This window comes from Drosophila grimshawi, unplaced genomic scaffold (assembly GCF_018153295.1).
Source record: "Drosophila grimshawi isolate 15287-2541.00 unplaced genomic scaffold, ASM1815329v1 contig_848, whole genome shotgun sequence".
Classification (NCBI taxonomy): domain Eukaryota; kingdom Metazoa; phylum Arthropoda; class Insecta; order Diptera; family Drosophilidae; genus Drosophila; species Drosophila grimshawi.
Window position 1 is genome coordinate 15,355,256 of NW_025063692.1, and position 27,333 is coordinate 15,382,588.

The following is a 27,333-nucleotide window of genomic DNA, read 5'->3' on the forward strand; positions in this document are numbered from 1 at the left end:
TATTTATAGGTATAATCTATGTTTAGATATTTTATAATTTTTGTGCTCGATAGTAATTTATTTTAATTGTATGGTAAACATTAAAAGTACTACAAATGGCTGAGAGATGGGTTAAATGCTTTTATTTATGCATGTGTAGCCAGTAGAGGTTCCTGGAATATTTCGTTGTGATTGATGCCGTAATGAATGATCCCGTCACGCACATAGCCCCAGGCCATACGGCGTGAGCTCCAACTGATGCCCACTTCACCTTTGTGGTCGATAACAATGGCGCCGCCAGTACCGCCAATGCGTTTTGTCATCTGCTGACATTCCTGCTCAGCGGCTGCTTGGGCAGTGAGGCCCTGATGCTGGATGGCGCCCATTATGCGCTGGGCAAGATTGTAGCGCATTATGGTCTCACCATGGCCGGTAGTGGAGACGCCACCGATGTCATTATCTGCATAGGTGCCACAACCAAGCAATGGTGTGTCGCCAATGCGTCCCGGCCACTTGCCCGTAATGCCTCCCGTCGATGTGCCCACCACAATGTGGCCACTCACATCCATGGCAACGGCGCCCACAGTTTCACCAATCGGATCGGTGCGCGCCTCATCTAGTTCGGTGCGTGCAAAGGTCGTATCCAAGCCCAGTGACTCCTGCTTTAGGAACTCACGCAATGCCTGCTGAGCGCTCTCTGTAACAAGAGCGCCCGCCAGCCGCTCGCTGCCCGTGCTTAGCGCCAAGTTCAGGGCTTCCTGGCCGCCCAGAAAGACATGGCGTCGCTTCTCCATTAATCGACGTGCCACCGTTATTGGGTGCATCACATCACGTAGCAATGTTACGCAGCCGGCGCGCAATTCGTGCCCCTCCATTAAGCTGGCCTCCATTTCCACATCGCCGGCGGTGTTCAGGCAGGAGCCGTAACCTGCATTGAAAGACTCATCCAGTTCCATGGAGTTGACGGCTGCCTCAACGGCATCTAGTGCACTGCTGGACGCTGGCGATGTCGGCTCAAGATGTTTCCATGCAAATCGCAGTGCTTCCTTGATGCCCTTGAATTTGCCCGCAATCCGGGAGTCAGTTATGTCACCAGCTCCTCCATGTATGAGTAGCACTGGGCGTGGCATATTTATTTTCACCGAACAATGCTTTAAATTGCTTTCGAACTGCGCTGCGTTTGCCACGAACTGGACGCCTCCAAGTGCAGTGAACAATTTGTCTTTGTCTTCTTCTTTAGCTGCTTCAACGATTTCTGTGTTTGCATTTTGCTTATCTCATTTTTGTGTTTATTGCTCTTTGTTTTGGATTTGCTTGCCGCTCTCAGCTTGCTGTAGAGTAGAGTGAACCTGTTTCGACGCACTCACAAACACATTCACATTTAGATTCACATTCACATTCAGATTCGCCTTCGCATTCACATTTGCAGTTTCATTAAATTTTTTCGGAAAAAACAATCTCTAGTTGCTAATATGAAATATTCTCTTGTAGAAATCACTAGAAATGTCCATGTGAATTCCCAATCGAATCGAGAAATTTAAGAAAGTTATCTAAAACACAAGAAAGAACGGTTATCTTTGGCATGCCGAAGATTACGTACCCTTCTAAACCTGTTTTAATCAGCTGAAATATTAGGATTTGTTCGTATTTTTGTAAGCCTTAAACGCGTTTTGATTCGAAATCAATATTCTACATTATTGTACGGTCGCAAATATTTAAAATGAAATTTTTGTTTTATTCAAATTTGAAATATTTGATCTTAACAGAAGTTTACCGTGGATTTTAAAAACAATGAGAGAATGCCAAAACTGTTGTTTTTATCGGGGACACATCGATGGCTAACCACATGTACCAAAGACCTTCAGAAGAATCAACTATTGATTCTCCGATATACGAAGGATGTGAACAATTTTAATTGAGTGCTATTGCATCGTCTGTCTTCTCTGTCCCATCATCTTTTAATTGGCTTTCAAGTGCCGTTTTGGTTTCAGCTCTTTACCATATGAATGACCTTTCTGCACGGCAGTGAGAAGCAATTGGCCGGCTTGGGCATTGCTTAACCAGATGACATGTTTAACACGCCCAGCCGCACACACAACCAACACACGCACACGCACACGCACAGACACACACACCTACACACACACACAGACACATACACAACATAGACACACACACACAACATACACATCCATTTATTAACAGCTTTTGAAGTGAGCTGCGTCTTTCTGCATATTTCAAAAGGGGGCATGCCACTGTGGTGTGTGCTTTCCAGGTTGGACGCTGTTGTCAGTTATCTGCCTCCATTTGGATATTTTTGACGTGCTGCATTTGCGGAGTTGGGCTCAAGGCTGTTCTGTTGTCTGGTTGTTGATATATCCTTATGCAAATGGCGGTTCTTAAATTCATATAATATAACTTGAAAGAAAAACGTAATTGAAAAAAAACGACTGTAAATTAATCTGTAATATAATAGATTATATTATTTTTGGAATTGTTGATTTAGAGAAAGACTTTTTAGCTGTGCAGAAATTTTTTTTCTTCTCTTTAGATATTATTTCTAGAAAGATGAAAAACTATTTCGTGTAGGATTTGGTCTAAGGCTGGGACGCGTTTATTGTCAATATGTTGATGCAATTGCCAAAGTAAACAGGGCCGCACGTTGGGGCGTTGGGCGACCATTAAAGCCATGTTAATCGATTTTCTGTTGCTTTACATGCGCCAAAGCAAAGCAATCCACGCAAGGGTCTTCGTGTCGTAAACCCATTCCTCCCACACCCCCACCGAAGCCTAGTCCATCCACTTGCCAGATTGTCTCCCCTTGCTGTTGAGCTGTTGCTGACACAAGCACATACAGTTGTCGTGCCAACCTTTAAGTAAAGCCTGGAGCAAAACCGGCCCAAAGTTGAATTTAATCATCATTACCGGAAGAGTTTCCAGGTGGGCACAGCTGGTGTCCTCATAGCGTGTGTTTGGCATTGGTCCTATCGTAGCTACTCAATTGCATATCGGCGGGCAGCTATTCAAATCGCACGTGGTTGTGGCCATAAAATCGAATTGCTCTAATTATTAAAACGCATAAGTTGTGGGTATTGGCTGCTATTGAAAAGTATGGATGCGAAAAATGCCTGACTTTGCTGAATTGCTGCTTTATATTTTTATTCTTTGCATCGATGAGTACGTATAAATATGCGTATATATAAATATAGCTCTTTAATTCGCCTCCAGACTAATGCTGCTTGGGAAACAAGAGTTGTTCCAACAAAATCGATGGCAAGAACTTGCCACAGCCATAATTTTGTGCGAATTAAATCTATATACTCATACTATACTGGTTTCGTATGGATTTGAACTATTGTTGGCCGTTTTGCACATTTGTGCTTAGATCCTTTAAGCTGTTTCTTTAAATGTTTCGCCAAGTTGTTTATTTAATAAAAAGTCTCCTTTAATCCCCAATAAGTAAGTAACTTGATGGGTGTCTGTGTGTGTGTGTGTGTGTGTAAGTTTCCTTATTTTTCACGTACGTAGGTTTTGCCAAACTGCACTAAATTACGGTGACTTACTATGCTGCTTTCCTCAGTCGGCTTCCTTCGACCTCTCGCCCCATTGGCAACTGTTTAAAGTGTTTTGGTATTACTGTTGGCTTAGCTAAGCCAAAAACTGACTCACACCTAACTGAGTGACAAAGTTTTACTCCTTCTAGCAACACACACATATATATGTATTTATGAATACTAGAAGGTATTTCCCGGCTATGATTTACCCGTTAGTAAAACACGCACCGCTTCTAGAAATGCCATTGAATACAATTGGCTACAAATTTAACTTTCGCTTAAACTCTTGTAAACTTGTTCCCAGTTTTTGAAAACAATTTTAATTTTAATCATTGAAAATTATGTTCGAAACATAAAAACAATTGTGTAAAAAAGATGATGAACAGAAAAATTATGTTGATGGTGAAAAAAGATAGATCTTTTCCAAAGAGGATCGAATGCAGTTTCGCAACTCCACACAAAATACCTGGGATGGTAATAATGGACTTGGGTATCTTATAGTCGAAATGACTGCAGGAGTCTTTACGGCTTGTATGTTCTTATACCCTTGCGGGTGTTAACATAATTTTGATGTAAACTGTGTAAAGACTTGTGGGGAGACATTTCCAATGCCATTAAGTACCGCTAAGGGACCTCTATTAAACTGGAACTTCTTTTCACTGGGATGCGAAGTGTTTGGCTTATACCGCTAAATCTTTAATTAATATTATATATTATATTATATATTATAATAAATTTGTTTATTGTTTAAATGTGAGTAATAATAACTCCGTAATGGGCACTGTGCCGATCATCATGGATAATTCAGTTTCACTTATAGGGTATCTAATCTTCGACGTGCATAAGATAACTGTTTTTTGTTTTTTATTTTACTTTTTTTTATATGTTGCGTGTTGGCTACTACTTTTGCCACTACTTTTAACAGTATACGTGTGTGTTTGTGTGTGTGTGTGTGTGCACGTGCCGTGCGTTGCCAGCTACCACAGTTAGCGGGTGCTGCTGTTTTTGCTGGCAAGCTACTTGCAGCATGTTGGACATAGGTGTTCTTTTTTGTTTCATCTTGTTATTGCAATTGTTGTTGTACTTTTGTGTTGGGTTTTGTGCGGCCAACACTATGCCGCACCACATCATCCGCACACGACGCGCCCACCTTCGCCCACATTCAGTTGTAGCTGTCATTTTACACATTCACAAGTTGCCACTTTATGTTGCATAATATTACCACGTACATGTGCCACCTTGCCACCTCAACTTTTTTACGAGTGAGCCCTGAGTGGATGCCGCTACCTGTGCGCCCCTGTGTGCGCCCCTGTGTGTGTGTGTGTGTGGTGCGTGTGTGGTGCGTATGTGTACGTGTGTGTGCAAAGTAATTCAATAATTACGCTCTTGACATCATATTCGAATTACTTTTTTGTCGCATGTGCACATACATATGAATGTATGGCTGTGTGTGTGTGTGTGCTGTGTGTATGTGCTGAGTGTGTGTGCTGTGTGTGTCTTGACAAGTGGTTTGAGAATTGTGGGTGTGAAAAAGTTACACGTCGCTTTACAATTAACCAACTTTGCCACGCCCACCCGCACGTGACATTGCGGATCAGAAAAAGAAGAAGCGTTAGCCTTTTGTCTTGACAGTCACATTTGAACACAACTCAATTTCCCTTTCTGCTAGGAATAAGATCTAAAGTTTAAAGAAAAACACGGAAAAAACACACACAGGTCAAAAAATTACAATATAATACTAATCCCAAGCTTGTCAACTGTTTTACTCTGTGTTGTATACTTTTGTACAATGAAGTATTGTCGATAAACCCTGTCCATCAATCTGTATGAATATGCGGATCTCCGAGATATTAAGAACTAGACACTTCAAATTTGGAATATAATTTCTCGAATGTCTCGCTCAGATCAACTTTATTTAATTTGATGGATAACTGATCGTTTCGTGAATATCGATAAACATCGATTTTCGATGACAACAAAAGCCCTAATCGAAGATCGAATACGAAATAGATCCCAATCACGGCCAAGGTACATTTCTAATAACCAACACTTCGAGTATCCATTTAGAAAAAAAAAAAACCATTTTCTTATTTTTTGCGCAACTTTATTACTTTTTTCTAAAAACCATGGTTTTCTTTTTCGTAATTCCAGGGAATATTTTTCTAAAATATATACATTTTATTTTATTTTCCAGTGTGTTTTTCATTTCTGTGTATAGAGTTCTAACCTCTTTACTTTCTCATTATTTAAATCAATATTAAACATTAGTAATTTAAGATTTTAGATTTACATACATTTCGATCTGACCAGAAAATAATAATTCGGTTTTGTTGGCGTTAGACGATCGATGATTGAGTATGGATAGTCTCTCTATGACTTCAATCTGTCTCGATAAATTGAATTGGACTTGCGTTTTTATATAGATTTTTGTATATGTTTTGCACGATATATGATATTTGATTGCTGCATATGTTATGTGTCTATGTATTTGTTATTGCATTCCCTTATTGCTGTTCTCATGTTCCGCTTTTCAGCTGCCATTTTGCTATTTAATTCAATTTGAAAGGGACGAGCTGTAAAATCCGCATTTACGATGCGGTCATAAATACGACCAACAAATTTTCAATTACTTGTTTGGGATAATATTTTCGGAAAATGCAATTTGTCCAACTAACTTTATTCATTCATTTTGAGCTGAAGTTGGCGCAAAAACACAAACAAACACACACATATACAGATAGACACACACACACACACACAAACATACATGCGCATACACACACACACACACACACACACACACATACACACACACACACACACACACACATGAGCATGTAAATACCCTAACACTTGTTCTAAGCAAACATCAGCAATGAATGCGCTTTCATGTCCCATTTTCATATACGTATTCGTGTGTGTGTGTGTGTGTGTATCTGTGTGTGTGTGTGTATCTGTGTGTGTGTGTGTATCTGTGTGTGTGTATCTGTGTGTGTGTGTATCTGTGTGTGTGTGAGGATGCGCGTGTTTGCTTGTGTTTGTAGTTTCGTTTCAAAAAAACAAGCATTTTGCCAAACGAACTGAACGCACAACGTGTCGAACAATGGACTTTTAGCTAACATATTGCTGCCAGACTGCCAGTTACCCTGTTCTCAAAATGGGATCACCAAAATTAAGTTACTCATTGAATATAAGTTTACATCATTTAAATGACATTATTTTAGCTGTGCATTCAATATAATTGTAGTTTTATCCATTAATGGTAAACTGATTAAAGTTGAAATTACCTTAGCCCTATTTCTGTTCTCAATCATCGATGTTAACTTCAAAATTACATAATGCAACTCAGTTGTGTGTGTGTAATTCTTGCAGAGGGTATAACAAACACTAACGCACACACACACACACACACACACACAGACACACAGACATACATACCTCCATATATAACGAGATAATGGCGACGGAGGTTGTTTGTCCCTCTTTAAGCTATTCGCCTCTGTCCCTGGCCGTGTGTATGTGTGTGTCTTCACGTGCGTGGGTGGTGGGGTGGTGTGGGATGGTGTGGTGTGGTGCGGTGCGGTGCGGTGGTACTGAGTGGTTCGCGCGCGGTGTGGCGCGCTAACCTGCGATGTTGTCCTCATCATCCTCATCGTGAGTTTCCCTTTGACGCTTTGCACGTGTATTTCCCCTGGTTGAAATTGTAAAAGTTTTGTCGCATTTGTTTGGTTTTTTTTCTTTCGTCTTTGTTTTGTTGTTGCTGCCGACCTTTGGGCGCTGCCTTCGGTGCCGTCGCGTCTAATTTCGGTTTTAAATACATGGTCATAGCTGATGTCGCTGGCAAAAGTTGCAGATTGTACTTTTTTCTGGCCATTTTCTGGCTACTGGGCCGGTCCCCGCTAAATGCTTTTAATAATAAATGCAATTTTGCAGCTGCATTTGGATTGACTAGAGGCGCCAGTTGAACACGTGGCATGCCACTTGTAGTTGCAGGTAGTTGTACTACAAATGGCAGCAACGATTAAATAAAGGTGTGTTCAAATTGAGTCTGGATACCCTTAAGAGAATACTGCAGATTATTATAAAATATTTAAAGCTATTTGTTGCTGAAATTTAAAGAATATCTATTCAAAATCGGATGCAAACAAAAATGCGGCACAAATAGTTTTATACAATTATTAAAAATTGCGATTTAAAAAAATTGTCGATTTATTCATAGAAGGAATATAAAATATATATTAAAACTAAGAACAGTTTGACACAATTTCGCTTACAGGCTACAAAAGACTGGAAAATAAAAGTTTAGCTACAAAAAAAAAAAAAAACATTCAAAGAAGGAATAGATATGTTGGGCACAATCTGAACATTACATACACTTGCAGAGCAGAGTCCACAGCCAAAATTAAATTAATAAATGAATTGGCTGCCCGATGTTGATTTGATTATTTATTGTTATTTAATGACATAATCAAAACACCCTCTGCAAGTGTATACAAAAAAACAAAGGAAAAGCTCAATATTGCATCATCATGCCGTACGTAGAAATTAATGAGAGAACAGAAAATAGTTGCAACTATAGAGAAAGTGCAAAGAAAATAGATGAACATTCAACATAGGAGTATAGATCAGGAAGACAGGGAGACAGGGGTGTGGGGGAGGGATTCACAAATCTTTCTACTCTCTATTGGCAGCCTCTGGCTCGTCGGGCGCATCACCGCCGGCACCCGAGTAGATGTAGTTGTCCCGGCCCGATATGCCCGTACCGCCAGCATCTCCCAACCATGGGTAGACATTGGGGCACTCGCGGCACGTCTCCATGTAGCGAGTGTCCGTTAGATTCTGTTCGGGTATCTTGAAGGATAGCGCACACGTTTGCCAAATATTGCAGGGTTTTGGCGCCACGGCAATATTCTTATCACACTTCCACGACTCGATCTGGTTAACATCGCGCAGTTCCTTGGGATCGGTCATATATTGCAACATCTGGGTGACGGTCAGAATGTAGACGTCGGGTCTGCAAATGAGATCAATAAAAACACACAAATGTACTAAGTTTCTTGTTAAGATATTATGTTTTGGGAATCACTTTTAAATTTGCAGCTGGTATTGTGAGTTGCAAGGGTGTGTCTAAAATAACAGATCATTTATTGTTTCATTTCTGGCTCATGCTAGATGCATGAATGCATGAGATATTTAATAAAAAGTTCTTTGCTTTCATCTACTGTTACCCTAGTTATAAATTAAGCGTAATTCTATTTCGTTTCCATACAAACACACATAGACACACACACAGACGCGCACAACTTATGCAGAGTTTCCCATTCGCATAAAATGGCCACTCCCAGGTGTCTGACATACACAAACTGAAAATAACACAACAATTGCGTTAACACACATAGCGAATACGAGTTGATGGAAACGAATAAAAAAAAAAAAAACAACAACTTAAGGTATTCTTTTGCTCTTCTTCTCGCTCTGTTTTCCTATTTCTATCTCTCGTTTTGAATCGGGCCTTTTGTTTAACGTACCTCTGCCGTGGAGTGAAGTCCCAGAACCGTTTCATCATTCTGCCGCACGCATTTTCAAGCATCTCCCTTGAACGCCTGACACGGGCTTCTGCCTCCGCTCTCCATAGCAATTCCCGATCCAGCAGCTGCCCCATTTCCACATTTCCCCATTTCGCCATCTCCCCATGTTCTACGTACAGCTGTGAGTGCCGACACTAGCTCAATGTTGAAAGTCATTCACACTAATTAAAAACTTCGTAAAATTGTGCAAGAAATAGTTTTGCAGCTGCTGGTATTCAGTTTAGCTCTGCCCCCAGTCCCTGCCCCCATCCCAGTCCCAGTCCCAGTCCCAGTCCAAGTCCCACCTTAGCCCCCAATCGCTTTCTCCCTCTCAGTCACACATACGTATGTACATAAATCGGAGTATGTTAGTGTCTTTATGGTCCAAGTCCGATCATAATGGTGGCGAACTGCAAACGACAAACTTCTATCATAGTTCACCAACATGCAGATGAGATATATTGAGTGAGGCAGCTAGTGCAAATGAGTTCGACTCGTGTTACACATTGCACAGAGTGCAATGTTGGTTTTTCCCCCTTTAGTTTTCCAAATTATTCCAGTTGCAACTTTAATTCACTTCAAATATTTTCCCAACTTTAGTTTCAGTTTGTTTTCTCTGCAACTGTTAAGTGAATACCTAGAAAAACCGATTAGTTAAGGTGTCTGAACCTTACATGTGTACTACTCTAAAAATAGTTACCTTTGGTCGCTTTCAAACAAGACTGCAACTGCAACATGTTGCTTAATGGTTTTGCAGGCAGTATATCACCTGTTACCCGTTACAATTTGACAATAGGATAAATTCAATGGGAAGACGACCAAGAAATCCCTTCAATTTATTGCCCATTACATCGTGGCGTGAACAAAAAGTTGTTCATGCAATATCTCCTACCATTTCAATTATCTATATGATATAATGAACCGATTTGGACAGCATCGATATATACTGCATATATGATGGACTATAATTGGCTCTTGAATATCGGAGAGTATTGATATGTCCCAGAAAAATGAAGACCCACGAAATGTTTATTTTCTTCTACTGACAGCCAAACAGTGCTCAGCTGAATCGATTCCTCTGCGTTTCTTCTGCAGAAGTCAATGACCAAACGAATTTGGAATTTATATTAAACATTAGGTATGCACATAATGAGAGTGCTGTATCTATTTTCCCCAGACAGACAGTAGGTTTGGGGTGTTGTTTCCTGCTCAGTATACACAGCTCATAGCTGAACGTGGTCCGTGTGGCATGTGAAGCTCAATAAAGTTTGCAATTATGAGCATGGGCATGTATTTTGATATCATTAAAAATTTCATGGAAAATAATGCTGATATAAAACGAGAGTTTTGATATTTGTTAGCTTGTTCGCCAGTGGGGTTGTTGAGTGGTTCAGTGGTTCAGTGGTTCAGCTCATGCATCATTTTCATCCAACTCAATGCCCGATGCCAGACTGAATCCGAGTTGCGATGCTGACAAAGTACGATGTTATCAGCACATAACTTCATTATGGAAGTTTAATGCCCTTCTTCATGCCCACCATGCCCATGCCCATGCCCATCATACATACTGTTGGCACTTTGATGCCGTATCCCCCCTCCCCCACCATCTCTTGGCCCATTACAAAACATCAACTAACCATAGCCTCACTCACCCTCTGGCACGCTCTGGCCGTGTAACAGTGTGTCTCTGTTAGCTGGCACTCATGCTGTTTTTGTGCGTTTTAACATGGCTTTTAGTTAGCCACGGCCCAGCGCCTTGCCCCGCCTTACCCAGCCTTGCCCCATCGTGGCACTGCCGTGGCCCCGCCGTGTCCTCGCCTTGCGTGGATATTGTCTTCTTTGCCTTCGTCGCGCTGTAGTCCCTGTGCCCTGGCAGCTCCGAGCCGCTGCCGCTGTCGCTGTGCCAGCGCAGATATTTTTCAAAATGAAAGTTTAACGAAATTAAACTTTTCTCATTAAAACGTGCGATTTTTTTTTTCTCTCATCGTCTCTGCTGCTCTCTGTTGCTGCTGCTGAAGCTTTTTTCATTTCTTTTTTTTTGTTTTTTTTTCTTCTTTTTCTTTTTTGTTTTTGTTGCTACTGCTGACCACAGAGTCGCCATTGTTGGGGGCATTGGCTGAGATTCGGTTTGGGGATACTGTCGAGAGTTGTGCATATGGTTGAGTGACTGCCAGAGCTTTTAGATTGGCGCGCGGCAGCCGCATCAACCTGTTCCCGAACCAGACACACGCGACCAGTGGCCGTGTCGGCTACCGTTCGCCTGGTCTCTCCAGCATGTGTCCTCCATTGGGCGCCATGGACTATCAGCATATGCCGCTGGTTCAAGCAATTTTTATAGCAATTGCCAATTTGGTTTTTGTTTTTGTTGTTTCTGCTGGTGCTGCTTTTGCGTTTTTCTTCTGCTGTTTTGCTTTTCTCGATTTTTCCTACACTTTTTTTTTTATATTTTTTTTAGTTTCCTTTAATTGAATATAAAACTTGCCAGCGGCAATCGGAAGCGCACTGCAGGAAACGCCAGCTGCTCATGTGTGTGTGTGTTTGTGTGTGTGTGTGTGTGTGTGTGTATGTGCCTACCAAAGTTGGCTTTTCAATTAAGAAAGCAGCAAAAACAAAAAGTCAGAGACGAGAAATACATTTATGAAAAATGAAGAGGCTCGTGCGTAGATAACAACAGTATTGGGCAACGACGCTACTCAGATATCTGTGTATGTCTGTCTGTATGTATGTATGTATGTATGTGTATGTCCACAAATAGAAGGTCAACATTCTTCGAAAGACAATCAAGAGTAGGCAGATTTCTATAAAAGTTTTGCATCTCTTTCTAGCTATATCGTCTTTAAACCAGTCAAGGGTTACTCAATGAATGATAATAATCATATCACATTTCAAGGTATACTTACAATTCGAGAGCCCAGTCCAAGAACTTGTGTAGGCCATTTTCGAGTGGCTTGGTCTGGAACCAGTTGGTGTGGAAGGGCATCATATAAGGCGCCTTATTCTGCTCATAGTAGCGAGAAAAGTCTTCTTGCAGCCATTCGAGTACTTCGTTCTCATCCAAATTGTGCAGCACACATTGATCCATATAGGGGCAGTGACCACCCTCGAAACCCTCAACATAATGCGTGTTCAATGGCACCTCCCACACACCCGGGAATGTTCGCGATGGACAAGTGCCGCTCTTGCATTCGTGCGAGATCTTAAAGTCCAGCGTATAAGGCCACACGGGCACTGGAACTGGTGGCACGGTTATCGAGCTATCGTAAATGTATCCAAAGTCCTCCAGCACCTGTTCAATTCAAGAATATGCAAAAGAATTATAAATTATTCTCATAATTCTACATATATATGTTAAGGAAATCGAAAACAATCTTGTTCATCTGACCACATTAACCCAAAATGCAAATCGGAATATTTAAAACAGAAAATAAGTTACACTTAATCCAGAAAAGAGAAAACAAACACAAGTGAGAACCGACTGCGAAATACTCTGATAACATAAGTATTAGTTGTCGCAGAACAAGAAATGCCGATATTTGAGGGAGATTCTCGGTAATCTATCCTCAAAGTTTGACTTTCAAATTGCGGAAGACACAAGCTTTTGTGAATTTTTGGGAAGAAAAAAAGTGTTGGAGGAATTTGCTAGTAATCTTATTTCCAAGATTGCTAACTATAGCTCTTAAATTGTGAGAGATATAGGCTTTTGTCGTTGTCGGGAGCGGGACTAGCAATATACCATTCAAATTTGGTGACTCTGGCTTTCAAATTGTGGGAGATATGTGACTTTATCGATTTGCGATGATCGATTTTATCGATTTCCCAGCCTCCCAGTGGACGTAGCACTCCAATTTTAACATTTAGTCTGACGCGAACACAGACCAGTATGTGTTCAAAGTGTCAAGTCTCTATTCTTAAGGGTGTCGAGCAAAGATGCCTTCATACAGACGGACAGACAGCATGACGGACATTCCACAAAACCAATATACAATGATACCTTCGGCATCAGAGTATAAAAATCTAAAAAGAAACTGGTATTGATCATACCCTATACAAATTAAAAAGAAGTGAACAGTTTTTTTTATTAACTTGTGCAAATGTTATGAGCAAGAATACTTTTGCTTCGTGCATACAAATTGAAAAAGTTTATTGTCGACTGGGAAGAATATATTATTGTCGTCAAAAAATGAAACTCTTCTGCAACGAACTTTCAAATAGATGCTTTAACTATATATGTATGAGTTGCACACACACTCACCTTGTATTGAGTATTGCGTCCTGGCTTGAGGAAAGGAGCACGCATGCCAACCACATCGTTGACGGACACATTCGAAAAGTGGCGTAGAATTTCACGCATGCCAATCATTTCGCCCACCCATTCCTCGTATCCCTTGTCCTGGAGTCCCAGCTGCTGTGAGATGCTCTCGGTTGCAATTTCGTGGCCGGCATAGCCGAGATGTTGAATCTGTTGATAGTTGCTGCAACAAAAAAATAAAAAAAATAAAATAAAATACATAAGTAAACAAGAGAGAAATGTGAACGGCAATTAATTGATGTTGAGCTGATAGTAAAGGCAAAAGCAATGGCAAACAGTCAAATCAAATGAAGACCATAAAAGGGCCACTTAATAAAGGCTCAAAGGTTAAATAAGTCAACAAGATGTCTGCATATAATGCACATTTATATTTATATGCATTTTTTCATTGCACTCTTCGCATTTAATCCAAATGCATGTGGCACATTTATTTGCACAAGCCAAAATGGAATTATCTTAAAGTAAGTTTAAAGTTAACAGAAAGCAGAAACTTTACTGCAACTGAATGTGGCTGTCTGCACAGGTTTATCAGCTTAAAGATTGAAGCTCAAACAAAATCCAAATCCTAGTCAAAACGCACGTGCAAAGCTCAGTCCTGAAGCTGTTGGTGAGTAGCAGTGAAAATTGTTATGCATATATGCTCTTGCATTTATTATAATTAATGTTTGTGTATGCATGACTATATTTATCGTCCCTTAATGAAGTTTTCTTTTCGCCTTTATCCAACTTGTACACATCAAATGGTCTTATTCAGGTAATAACTTTGCTGTCGAATGTAACCGACAGTGTAATACTGTAATACTCGAATTGTGGCCAGACAATCCAATGCTTATTCCTTCCCAGTTGGCTGACACTAGTTATCATCGATATATCAATTTGGAGGTATGTTTGTGGAGGACTTGTCGATTTTTTGAATTGTGTCTGCGAATTGATTTGTATCAGTTACCAGGGTATCTGCTTGTCGAGTGCTGTGCCATTAGGTAGTCAACAAAACTCATGCATTTTGCTCACAATGTTAATAAAAATGCTCACCCTTGATAAAGAACACACACACACACACACAAATACATACATACATAGGCAATATGAACAGCTACAGCTAGAAAGGGATAGCTCTCACACACGTGGTCAGTTGCCACAGAGAGATTGTGGGTTATTTTTCTGAATTTCTAAGCCAACTGACGATTGTGGCCAGGCCACACTTCAGCTTTTGCCAATTAGAAGGAAATTTACAATTGCACGGCGCCGAAACGGCAACAGAAACGGAAACAGCTCAGTGAGTGGCAATAGCAGCAACACCGAACTCGATTATACTCTAACAGCATTTTGATATTCATTTGTTACTCGATTCGGGTTGTAAAAGTACTGCTAGTAGTGGGAGTACTCCAATTTCTTGGAAAGCAGTTCGTGCCACCTACTCATTCTACTCTCCCATAACTGAAACACTTTGAGGACTCTTGCTCTTAGTGCTGCTGCTGCGGCTGGTGCTGCTGCTGCTGCGATTTCTACTGCGAGTGCCATCGAATTGTAGAAGAATTCAATGCACGCTCCACGCCCTCCGTTTGCAAAGGGCATACCGGGTGGCAACATGAAGAGTTGCGAGTTGCCCCCGAAAGTATTCAGCAGCAGCGTGAAATGCGGCAGCTATGCAACAAACATAATTGCTTATATGAAATACATATATGCGTAAAATAAATTTCTTAACTCGACTGGTGCAAATAGTTTTTGGGTAAAATGAAATACAACAGCAAGTAAAAAAGAATTTCAATGAAATTATGAATGTTTTCATTTTTTGTCTGCATGCCAAAAGCGAAAAACGCATATAACATTTAACTGTGAATGTATGTCGCAAAACATTTGCTGTGTATTTATTAAGCATTTCACTCAGATGTGGCCAGCACAGTGAAAGGGTGTGCGTGTGTGTGTGTGTGTGCGCGTGTGTGTGTGTGTGTGAGTGTGTGCGCTTTAGTTTTCGGCAAACAAACTGCACAAATATTTCGCAATGAAATTACGCCCTAAAGTCAAAGTTTTGGGCTGCTGCTGCACTGCTCACAAGCGAAAATAAAAACAAACAAAAAAAAAAAAACAAACAAAAAAAAAAAACAAAAAAAACAAAACAAAAAAATAACAAAAATGAAAGCAAAGTAAAAAATAATGAATGTGATGGTGACGCAGTTTGGCCTAGAGAATGACGTACGAAAGGAGGTGACACGCCCACTCACACACCCCCTTATACCCATACCCACACACACACATGCACTTGCACTTGCATTCTGTGGCACTAACTACTATCTGACATCGTCAAAAAGTTCATGCAAAAATGTGGAAATGTGAAAACTTGTTGAAAAGTACAGGCACAGGCGCAGTCACAGGGGCACACAAACACTTGAAGAGGGGCAGAAGACGGGGGCGATTGTGTGTGTGTGTGCGTGTGTATGTGTGTGTGTGTGTGTTTGGTAGATTTATTGCATGACATTTCAATTGTTAGACAAACAGCTGGACGGGAACTGAGAACTGGACTATAACTACAACCAGAAGAAGCAAGCTGCAGTTGTTGCCAAGCCTGAAAGACGCTGAGCAAAACAATGGCAACGTACTACAGTCGGTCACATTGCTGGCATTGCAGCGAGGTGTTCCCCTTTTTTCGTGGGCGTGGCATACAACACAGACAGTTTGTAGGTGAGTGCCAGAGCTGGGTCACAAAATGTCACCAGCAATTAACACTGCGAGCGAAGCAAACATGCTGCAAAAGATGCTCAAAATAACTGAAAGAGGCTGGATACACTTACACTCCCACTCACACACACACACACACACACACACTAACACGCACACACACACACAGTGACATTTGATGAATTTCCTTTTGGCCTTGGTCGCGAGTGTCAAGAGACAAATGCTGTTTGCCCTGGCCTCGGCAGTGGCCCCCCTTTTTTGTGCCTTTCTCCATTGTTTATGACAACACTCATACGTCACGTTGCACCGGACAAATACCAAACGAACCATGCCCATTTGTGCTTGTATGTGTGTGTGTATGTGTGTGTGTCATGCGTTCTTAGGGCAAACGCCCATTTGCCACGACTTGTTGGTTTTTCTGTTTTTGCATTTTACAAATATTTTTTATTGTATTTCTTCTCAAATATGGTGAGCCAGCAAACGTTTTTTTCTTTAATAGCCCATACCCTAGCAAGTATACACATACACACACACACACACACACACCACACACACACACACACACACACACACACACACACACACACACACATTCTGTGCGTGTGTTTAGTGGTTTGGCCTAGGCTCTGCTGCGCTTGCTAACAAGTTCGATTTGCATTTAAAAAGGGAGAAACACATGTAATCTCAACGATTAGAAATTGTTAGCATTGAGCATTGAGCACATACATACACACGTACAAGAATGTTATGGGCTTACACACACACCCACAAGCACTCGTTTGTGTATCTGTGTATGCGCATACATACATATAGTGAATAAATGAATAACGCATGTGGCCCAAGAAATACTTTTCCAGCAGCTGCTTGAGGGCTAAGCGAAAAGTCCTGTGAATCTTGTCCGCCACAAAGCAGTTGCTGTTTAAGTTGCAATATCAATTGAAATAATCAGATAAAATATAATTCAAATCAGCCAAAATGTTTATGAACACAAAACAAATAGGGATGCAAGAAAAGTAAAATCTGGAATCGATTCGGGTTATAATATATTTGTGGCTTTGGGCTTTTTTTTCAAGTTCTTCGGTCTTATGCTTTCAAAAATAAGCAATTTGATCATTTTGTTTTTATTATTATTTTTTATTTTTATTTTTTGTTTCTACGCTGTGAGCCATGAAGTCTAATACGGCTCTCCACCTTCCGTTCCGTTCAGCGGGCTGTGAGTGCTGTTTGAGTGATGTTTTCGTTTCGTATTGTTATTTGTATTGCGCGTGTTGACGTTTCCTGATGAGAATCGAAATATATATTGAGGAGGCAAAGTGTGTTCCAAATGAAAGCACAACAAATCCTTGAACTTGAGTTACTGAACCAAATTATTTCATATACACTAAGTATATATATATTTAGATAGAAGGTATACAAGTGAAAAATAATTATTTTCTTCAAAACTAAGAATAAAGATATCGAAACTTTCTTGGAGAGCTTTCAGATTAGCTCGAAAAGCACTTGCCTGTATTGTTTACATATTCATATTTGACATCTAAATCAGAAAAAGGACTTCAGATTCTTCACTTTGACAACTTTATCAAAAGCCCTCGCCGATTAATTCCTTTACTCTTCAGACACCTGCTATCTGCTTTTATATTTTAGCCTGTTGCTGTCTCTCTCTCTCTCTCTGTATCTCTCTCTCTCTCCCTGTCTCTCTGTGCAACATTTGCATATTTTTCTTCAATTTGTTCCTGACAGTTGCCAGTTTACTGGAGCTCGGCCTGCTGCTAAAATACATGCAATGACCGCATGCAGCAATTTCTTTTAATGTGATTTTAAAAGCCAAATCTACAGATTCCCTGCACCCTTCACCCTTCGCCCTTCGCCCTTTTGTTATTGTTATTCTTATTGTTGTTGCTATTGTTACTATTTCTGCTGCAGTTTATCCTAGACTCAAAATTCTCACTAACTAACCATCCGCCCATACGGCCATCCGCCCATTCGCCCAACCGGCCAACCGGCCATCCCGGTTCGTCCCGCTCAACGCATCGCTACCATTGAAAAGTGCACACATTTTTCGATGCAATGCGCTTTTGTTTTTATTATGCCTTGCACCAAAAACTAACTTAATTTGCATGTAGCATATTGTGCGTAAAACTGTGTGTGCCCATGTGTGCCTGTCTGTGAGTGTGCCTCTCTGTGTGTGTGTGTGTGCCTGTCAGTGTGTGTGTGTGCCTGTCTGTGTGTGAGTGTTGGACATGACTGTACCTAACGAGCTCGTCTGAGCTTGCACGCAAAACCAAAATATAGTCGAAAAAAAAAAAAACACCCTCAAACAGCCAGCAGCTGCTCAAGTCTCGTTTTCAATAAGGCTCTTTGATAGAGCCACACATTAAAATAGAGAATGTGGCAAGAGGAAAACAGAAAGAATGCAGCAAAGCAGAGCAAGCACAAAAAATAATAAACAAAGGAGTGGGAAAAATTAAAGAAAAAAAACCACGGAATGCGAACGGCTGTTCGCATGGAAAAATTATGGCAATCTTGTTGGCAACGCATCAGCTGCTCGGCCATGATCATCCTTGTAATCAACAACAGTTAACCAATTACAACAATAACTACAACAGCAACAAGCAGGCAGGTGGGCGTTGAGTGCAGTAAGCTCGAGTTGTTGTTGCACTTGTGCTTAGCTGGGTGCACTAGTGATTACAAGAACGACCAATAAAAGAGATGAACTAAAAACAGAAGGCAACACACACACACACACGCTCACACTCACACACACATGCGCGCTTGAGAGCTCAGTTGGTAAAAAAACAAGGTACAGTGCCAAGCGCTTAGGTTTGGCGAGAGATGCTTCTGGGCAAGTAATTGTGGGGTGTGCACAGCTAGACATGTATAAAAAAAAACCTATAAAAAAACAATTGCAAATAATTGCATTGGTCGACTAACAAATGCTCTATATACCATTTGTCATTACAAAATAATAAATTAATTCTAGTCAATCTCTGTGGAATGTAAAGATTACCCTTGCAGATCCATACAGCCATCATAGAATAACGAAAAGCTAAGTTGGGTGAAACGAGAGCAATATAGCGTCATTCCTACTCATACACACACACCTACACACACACACACATACACACACACACACACACACACACACACACATGTTGACGGAATCAGGCACCTGCAAGAGCTGTTAAAGTGTCGTTGGGTTCTTGTCATAGTCATTGTCAACGTTGTCGTTATCTTTATTTTACATCAACGACATTGTCATCGTCCCCATCATCCCCATTATCATCATCAGAGCGTCGTCGGGTGCAGACCAAGCCAGAGCAGATTTGGTCAGGCCAATACAGGGCGGAACAGGCCCGGCCAAGGCTCATCATCATTGTCGACAACAGCTATTGCAACAACAGCAGCAAAAACAATAACAACAACAATTACTGTGCCACCTACAACAACATCAATGCCTTCATCAACAATTTGCAGCAAGAGAAACACGAAAACGGCCAAAACAGACAGCAGATGAAAACTCAAAACGCAAAAACACTTTAACACACACACACACACACACACACACACACACCGACCACACACATTTATGGAGCAGTGCTCGAAATTGCAGAGTTTGGATATTAATGTTACGGATATTTTCCAGCACACTTTTAGTCCAATTTTAGTGTTAGCCAACGAAAATGAGTCGAAAAATTGCACTAAAATGTATTCCACTATAATTGGACTATGAAGCATTTGTGGAGTTGCCACATTTGAAGATAGTAGCTCCATGTTGCAAGTTGCAAGTGGGATAGGGTTTAATAAATCCGTATTTAAAATTTACTACAATCGATAAGTATAATAAATATGAGTTTTTAGAAAAAAAAATTAGTTTATTATACTTTTGCAAATAACTACAGTACTTCGGAAGCTAAACAAAGTGATGATACTTTTGAATCGAAATTTTTATTTTATATCCTGATTAGTTAAAAATTGTATAATGAATTTGTGGAAAAGTATGGAACAAGCAGAAGGAAGAAAGTCAAGATTAGAAACGAAACAGATAAGAATTTAATAGGAGTTGCACTTGAGTGTTAAATGTAGAATCTGTGATCAATCGATTTGATATATTCCACAGATAGGTTAAGAATATCTCTTAGTTTAGCTAGTAATTTCTCTCTCGATATTCTAGCTTATTTCTTTTTCCAGTGCTCAATTTTTTTGACATGTGGACGAGTGACCAAAATAATGGCGAAAGATTTATATTGCGTATACGCAATGTGAGCCACTCAAGAGGTTGCCGAAGGTGGTCGGAGGAAAGAGAGAGACAGAGAGAGAGAGAGAGAGAGAGAGAGAGAGAGAGAGAGAGAGAGAGCGAGGAAGAGTGAAAAAGAGATATAAAGATTGAGTACAGTGAACGAAAACCGTTTAAGCAAATTAAGCAAAAAATATGCATAATTGCCAATGAAAAGTTATGCAGCGGTATTTACTTAACTTGCAGATGCAGCTAGGCTGCTTTTCCAGCAACTTGATGGAAAGTTTTGAGTTGCAACGTGTGGCGACCACTGCTCTTGTTATTTTCTGTTACTTGAAGAAGAATTTAGCGTCGACATTGGTGTGGATGGGGATGGGGATGGGCAGGTCGCAGTTTCAAAAGTTGTTCGGGTCATTTAAAAAGTTGAAAGCCAAAACTGGCGCCAGACCAAGTATCAAGGATGGCAACGTGCCTGTCGCTGACATTTTGCGCGGTGGCGCTTAGAAATGGCAGTCTGCCCAGCAGCTGGATGAAGTCAAGGTACTGTCAGGGCATAAAATCGAAAGTTATGCTCTGCACAGTGACACAAAAGTAGACACTTACAGTTACAGCAAATATTAATAATCAATTTGTGATAAATGTAATTGTGCTCATGGTTAAAGATCAAAATTACCCTGCACAATCAATTGTGCCTTAAAGCTTAAAAATTAATTGTATATCGATAAATAGTGCCACATTATTTATCGATATACGGGTAAGCATTTTCAGACTCTAATTGCGCTTCTTGTTGTTCTTTGACGTTATTATTTATGTTGTCACACACTGTGCCACAACAAGCCAACTGGTAGGGGTGGGTAGATGTGGTTTTTGGGAAATGGAGGTGGCTTCTCTTTGCTCCCTAGGCTTGTGGAGTCACTGTCTTTGATGCTATTGCACTGGTTAGGCAAGCCGCTGGCAAGTCGCTGCCGAGCGATATTAACATCAAGCGTTAGGGATGTGGATACAAAAAATTAACTTTTGTTAAAAGCCTCTGCGTGTGTGTGTGTCTGTGTGTGTGGTTGTGTGTGTGAGTAGGTAATAGCTACAACAAAGTTTTAAACAACGGCAGCAGACGCGAGTGTTGTGCCCGCAGCTACTTATGACAGGCTGGGGCGGGTGGACAGGCAAAGTGGTTTAGGCCATGTTGCGAATGACTTGGATATTAAACAGATTTTGGTTACGGTCACGTTGCCAGCCGCTTTCAAACGTTGTGGACTGCAAGCGTTATGGAAATTTTAAATGTCAAGGTGTTGATTACACGTGCCAAGGTTCACTGCACAGCAGCCTCGATTCAGCCCCAGTTCAGTCTCGTCCATTTCAGTTTAGCTCAGTTTAGTTTAGTTTAGTTTAGTTTATTTGTCTGGTAGTTCAGGACGACAATGATCCTTGTGTAATTGCCTGCAGCTCTGGTTGCGTATTATAATCCATCAAAGGTTAAGCGGTGTTGGGCATGTAATGAAATATAATCTGAAACACGGACACACACACACACAGCGGCACACACGGACAGGCATTACAAATGCCACTCAAACTGAACTGTGGCCTGCATTTAACACTACAGCTTAGTGGGCCAAATTGTGGCGGCATCTGGGTCTGGCTTGAGCACTCCACTTGCTCGCTGTATGTGTGTGTGTGTGAGTATTTTGTGGCATCCAATACGTAATAGACAACAGCTAATTGATGTGCGACAAATGAGCCAACCAACAGCTCAAGCCCAATCAATTAATCGAGTGTAAAATATGCTGAAATTCACTTAAACAATCACAAAATCACCTGAGTGCAATTTGCATCGCGTTGTCTAGTTTCTATTCATGGCACATCGATCATGCCCTGAAGCAGGATTCGATTGCAGTGGGCAAAAAGTTTTACACGCCATTCAATTTCAATTTGGCGAAACGGTGAAACGGAAGCGAATCGGTTGCGAAACGGTTATGTGCAAGCGCTCAAAGAAGTCGCTCATGTTTATGTAGCAAATGCAGCAATTGTCAGTCTGCACAGCACTTGGCACCCGCTCTTTGGCCACAGAACACCAACAGGCACCCACACCATCACCACCATCACCACCATCACCTCCAGCTCCTCCAGCTCCACTCACATCCGCTGCAGTCCAGCTGAACGAACTTGCTTCAAGATTTGCGGTTGGAGCCAGTTTTTAGTATATTGTTAACAAGTAAAATGAAAACGTAAATGTTTGAAAATTAGATTTTGCCCGAGTCGCTTTTGCTTAGACTTGTTCCGGGGTTGGTCGTACAATTTTGTGGGTGTGAGCGTTTGTGTGTGTGTGTGTGTGTGTGTGTGTGTGTGTGTGTGTGTGTGTTACTGTGTGTGCACTGAGGTGTTGCCTAGTTTGTGGCTTGTTAGTTAGTTAAAAGTTTTTGCCTGCAATTAAATTGCTGCGCAAAAAGTTTGCTTCACCATTGTTCTTAATTTTTTCTTTGGCTTTTGCAGTTTGCCAAAGCCAAATACGAATGAACAAAATTGTCTCCATCTGCGCTGCATTTATGTGTACATGTGTGTGTGTGTGTGTGTGTGTGTGTGTGTGCGTGTGTATGTCTGCCTTTAAGTCGCAGCCACAGTCGGAAAGTGTACAAGTCCTGTGGCAATTGCCTGATTGTTTCTAATCCGCAGCAGCATCGAATAGCAAGAAAGTTCGTTATCAGTGACATTTTGGTGTACAAACAGCAAATAGCTCGCAGTTTTCAATTTTCAGTATGCAGTTCTCAAAAACTCCTTGCTCTCATCCAACAGTTGGCAATTCGCAGTTGCCATTGAGTTCGTGCCGGCAATAGCAACTAAATTGCATATTTTAAGCAGAAAAAAACGAATTAACTTAGTCCCAATTCACTTGACGGCTTAGGGGGTAAAGTGCTGATTGAGAATGGATTTAGGCAACTGCACTCTTGGCATAAATTCAACTTCTTGAGACTGCCGGCCAAAGTAAAATCATATATATACACATATATATATATTTATGTTTATAGTTAGCATTTCACTTATCTGACAGCATCATTTTGGAAGAGCAGGAAACAGTAGAAAATCGACGCTGTCATTCATACCTCATATCTCAACTTGAGTATGGCATTCAGGCGACCACAATTAGAAAGAGGGAGATGTACATATGTATTCAGTGGAAACTAATTGCCTCAATGACCGCAAACAAAACCAAACAAAAGAATACAAAAACGATGCATACTTCGCGGCGCTGCTAGTTTCAACGAGCTGGAAAGTGGAAACTGGAAGCTCTGCATGCCAAATCAAAATCATCACCATCATACCCGAAGGCACTGGCAAAAAATCTTAACAAAATAAGATGAAGAGCTGCGAAGCGCATTAAATCATTTCCGCACTAAAGAGCTCGCCACTTGTGACTGCGACTGTTGCAGCTCCCCACTATTTATGTGCTGTTGCTGCTTGGCTTTTTGTTGCAAACAAAAAAAAAAAAAAAATGAAATCGAAAGAAAAAAAATCGGAAAAAAAGCAAGCAACCGAAAAAAAGTGGAATGAATGAATGGTAGTGTCTCTTTTTATTGCTCAGGCAAAAGCATAAAAATGATTTGCAGGAGTACATGTACAAATAGTATATACAAAGATGCATATAAACATACATATATATATATATATATATAAAAATGTATATATATATATATAAGCACATTAGCTTACTCATGTGTGTGTGCATGTGTAACATATTCAGGCAATTACCGCCATTCAGCACATTTCAATTCAACTTCAAAATTGCTGCCATCTTTGCCTCCCTGTCGTCTTTGCCTTCTGCATATTTCTTTACCGCGCCGCTAGTCTTCTTCTTCTTTTTCTTCTTCTTCATCTTCTTCTTCATTTACTACTTCTAGAAAAAAGCTTTTAAACTTCACTCAAGATTTTTGCTGTTCACGCTCGGTTCGCAAATTTTTTGACTGTTGCCGCTTACTTAGTTTTCCAACGTGAGTTGCACAGTGGTCACCATGCACACAATTTTTCGACTGAATGATTAACGATTATAGTCGATTAACCTTCAAGTGCCATAGATCAGTCTAAGTCGAAGTTTATTTTGCGTTAACTCGTTTCAATTTCGTATCGTTAAATTATTACTATTTTGTTAATTCGGAGAAACCACAAAAACTGATTTTTTCAACATCTATCAGCAATATAATTACGTCTAGCTATAAATTGGTGAAATTCTGACAAAGTATTTATATTATTTAATTGGTTCCAATTGGAAATAAATATTATTGAATTGCAAGTCAAAAAAGTGAGGTTAAGTAATCAATTTTCGAGTTTTCTTATTGCCATTTCGATCATTTTCTATCAATACATTTTCAATGTATCCAATTTAGGTCTTGTCATGTTTTTCTAAGCGATAACTTAAGCAGCAGTATATATTAGTTTGAATATTCTGACTATGATGCCTTTTGATTTACTTAAAATTCATAATGCTTGTTAAATGTAATATATATTCAATTTTTTTCACATAATACAGATTTGTGCTGTCTGCCAACGAACTGTGGCCAAGCCAACTAAATTTGTAAGTTTCCAAAACTTGAATCCATACATAATTGAGTTGATTTCATTTGATTCCTATTTGATTTAGCGAGCAAATTTAGACAACAAATTGCGCTTATTGACCCAGTGTGGTACGTCAGTTTTGGTCGATGTGCGCTGTTGTGTCTTTATCTACAACTGCCGCTTTATATTCCACAGCAACTGCATCTGCATCTTCTGCTTCTTGTTGGGACTTTACTTTGTTGTGTGCTCTGAGCTGATGTACGTGTGTGTATATATATATATATGTGTGTGTGTGTGTGTGTGTTTTTAGTGTGCGCTGATGCTGTGTGTGTGTGTGTGTGTGTGTGTCTGGTGTGCGCTTTGTGAAGTGCCGTTTTTATAAGTCTGTCAAAATGTAGTTCATATATTTTCGCGAAAATTCGTTTTGCAGTTGACATAACTTTGTCAGCCCCAATTTATCAACAACAATTAGTAGAGCAGAGACCGACGACTGGCTGCCTGACTGCCTAACTGACTCACTGACTGACTGACTGACTGACTGACTGACTGACTGACTGACTGACGTATGGCAAGTGGTAGTTTTTTTGGGGCGTGGCAAGCATGTGACAAGTATATTGCACAACGTTGCACAAAACTTTGCCCGTCTGTGCGGCAAATGGATGACTTGACTTGCAACGAATTGCTTTGCCAATGAAGACATTGCAACAGCAACAGCAGCAACAGCAACAGCAGCAGCAGCATCAGCATCAGCAGCATCAGAAAGGCGTATGCATCATATTGCCAAACGTAATTAATATAATTTAGTCAAATTTAGTTTGAGGCCAACTTTCAACTGGCTTATTAAATTGCTAGCTGCGTGACTGATAAAGAGCTCCTTGAAATAATTAATACGCTCATAATATATATATATATATAGGGAATCTAGTATATAGTTTATAGTTACCTGTATTCGTGGGATAAGAAGAACGTGCCACGAATCTTGCAGCCATTGGGATTTTGGCGCTTGCCATTGAAGATCTTCTGATAATGATCGTAATTATTCAAATTGACGGCGCCATCAAATGTCAACATTATAATTTGAGGTATCTGAAATATAGGGTAAGCAGGAAAACTGTTGTATGCCATTGCAAAAGTCACATATCTATATGTATGTATATGTATGTATGTATGTATGTATTAAATGTTAATTGGCAAGACCACCAGAAAAGAGCTCTTAATTATATAACATGCACATTTGCTTTTTGCTGGGTGTGTGTGTGTGTGTGTGCGGTGTGTGTGTGTGAGTCTTTCGGCCCAATTAGTGAATCTCCAGGCATCAAAAATCGCGGGACATGCATTGACATTGGTAGCCACAGCAAAAGCAGCGTTGCGCCTGGCTGAGCTTAAACTTGCGGCCTGCTGCTAACGCGGCGTATACGCAACGACCGCCATTTGCTACTTAGAACTTGAGATTTAAACATAATTAGTGGGTATGCTGTTAACCAGGTCGCGAAAATGCAGATCCATGCTGACATAGCTGCGCAAAAGCCAAAAGTGAGTTACTATCAATATAGCAGCAGCTATAGCAACAGTAGTGGCACTGGCACTGGCAGTGGCAGTGGCAGTGGCAACAACCGTTTCAACAACAGCAATAAGTTTAACGAGTGGTAAAGCAGAGCAATTCCATTACAAAAATTGCCACCCCGTGATGCATTGAATTCCCAACGGGCGACGTTCTGTGTGGCGTCTCCAAAAGCAGCTTGCAACACTTTAAGTGCAATTCCATAATCAAAGACCGCTGCAATTGCGAACCGAAAAGAAATGACGCACCATAAAAACAAGCAGCGCCCAACACATAATTCGACAGCTCAACGCACTTTGAACACCCTTCAAAATGATAAGATTACTTTTATTGATTTTCGATTGGTCATTTTATAAAGGACTAGCAATTGAAGCAATCATCTTTGGATATCCAATTTGATCTTAAAGATCATTATTTTAAAGTATCGCACCAAGTAATGCACTAAAAATAAGAAATTCTGGATTCCAACCTAAGTGCGATAGTTTTACTAATATATACAAAGATTTTATGTCTATTTACAGACAATTCCTACCGATGGGAAAAAATACTAAGCGGTATCAATGAGAGAATTATAAACATTAAACATAATAAGGAGCATTACATAAAAAATGAACGTTTACAAAGTGCATGCCAAAGTCATAAGACTCAGCCGAGGGCGGGTTGTGAAATGAAAATCGAATGCGATCAGCATAAAGCAGCGTTGAATGGCAATTGCTGTCGAGGTGGCAGCCGAAATGCATTTGGATAGAGCTGCACATAAAGAGGAGAGGCACGGGCAACGGTGTCGTCGGCGGCACTTAACTCTCATTGTGGAACACATAAAAAGAATTAATGTTCAAATGCAATATGAATGTTGGCCGGCTAACACAAGCCTCAACCAACAGACTGTTGGCCGTAGTCGACAATTGACC

At 40.5% G+C, this 27,333-nt stretch overlaps 2 protein-coding genes across 3 annotated transcripts in view; both read right to left on the reverse strand.

Moving 5' to 3' along the window:
* Positions 1-2: 2 nt before the first annotated feature.
* LOC6565401 (probable isoaspartyl peptidase/L-asparaginase GA20639) lies at positions 3-1,199 on the reverse strand. Its single transcript, XM_001991782.2, has one exon. It carries the CDS (start codon positions 1,107-1,109, stop codon positions 126-128), a length of 984 nt encoding a protein of 327 aa, XP_001991818.1. The 5' UTR covers positions 1,110-1,199; the 3' UTR covers positions 3-125.
* A 6,571-nt stretch (positions 1,200-7,770) lies between these two features.
* Positions 7,771-27,333, reverse strand: part of LOC6565400 (chitin deacetylase 1) — a 39,633-nt gene continuing 20,070 nt past the window's right edge. Inside the window, exons 5-8 of one of the 2 annotated variants that reach the window (XM_032738334.2) lie at positions 25,805-25,947; positions 13,353-13,572; positions 12,001-12,386; positions 7,771-8,547 (exon numbers count right to left, since the gene is read on the reverse strand). In XM_032738334.2, coding sequence (XP_032594225.1) covers positions 8,208-8,547; positions 12,001-12,386; positions 13,353-13,572; positions 25,805-25,947 — 1,089 coding nt within the window. In that variant the 3' untranslated portion in view covers positions 7,771-8,207. The remainder of the gene's footprint in view (positions 8,548-12,000; positions 12,387-13,352; positions 13,573-25,804; positions 25,948-27,333) is intronic. The other variant, XM_001991781.3, reaches the window with a different exon arrangement.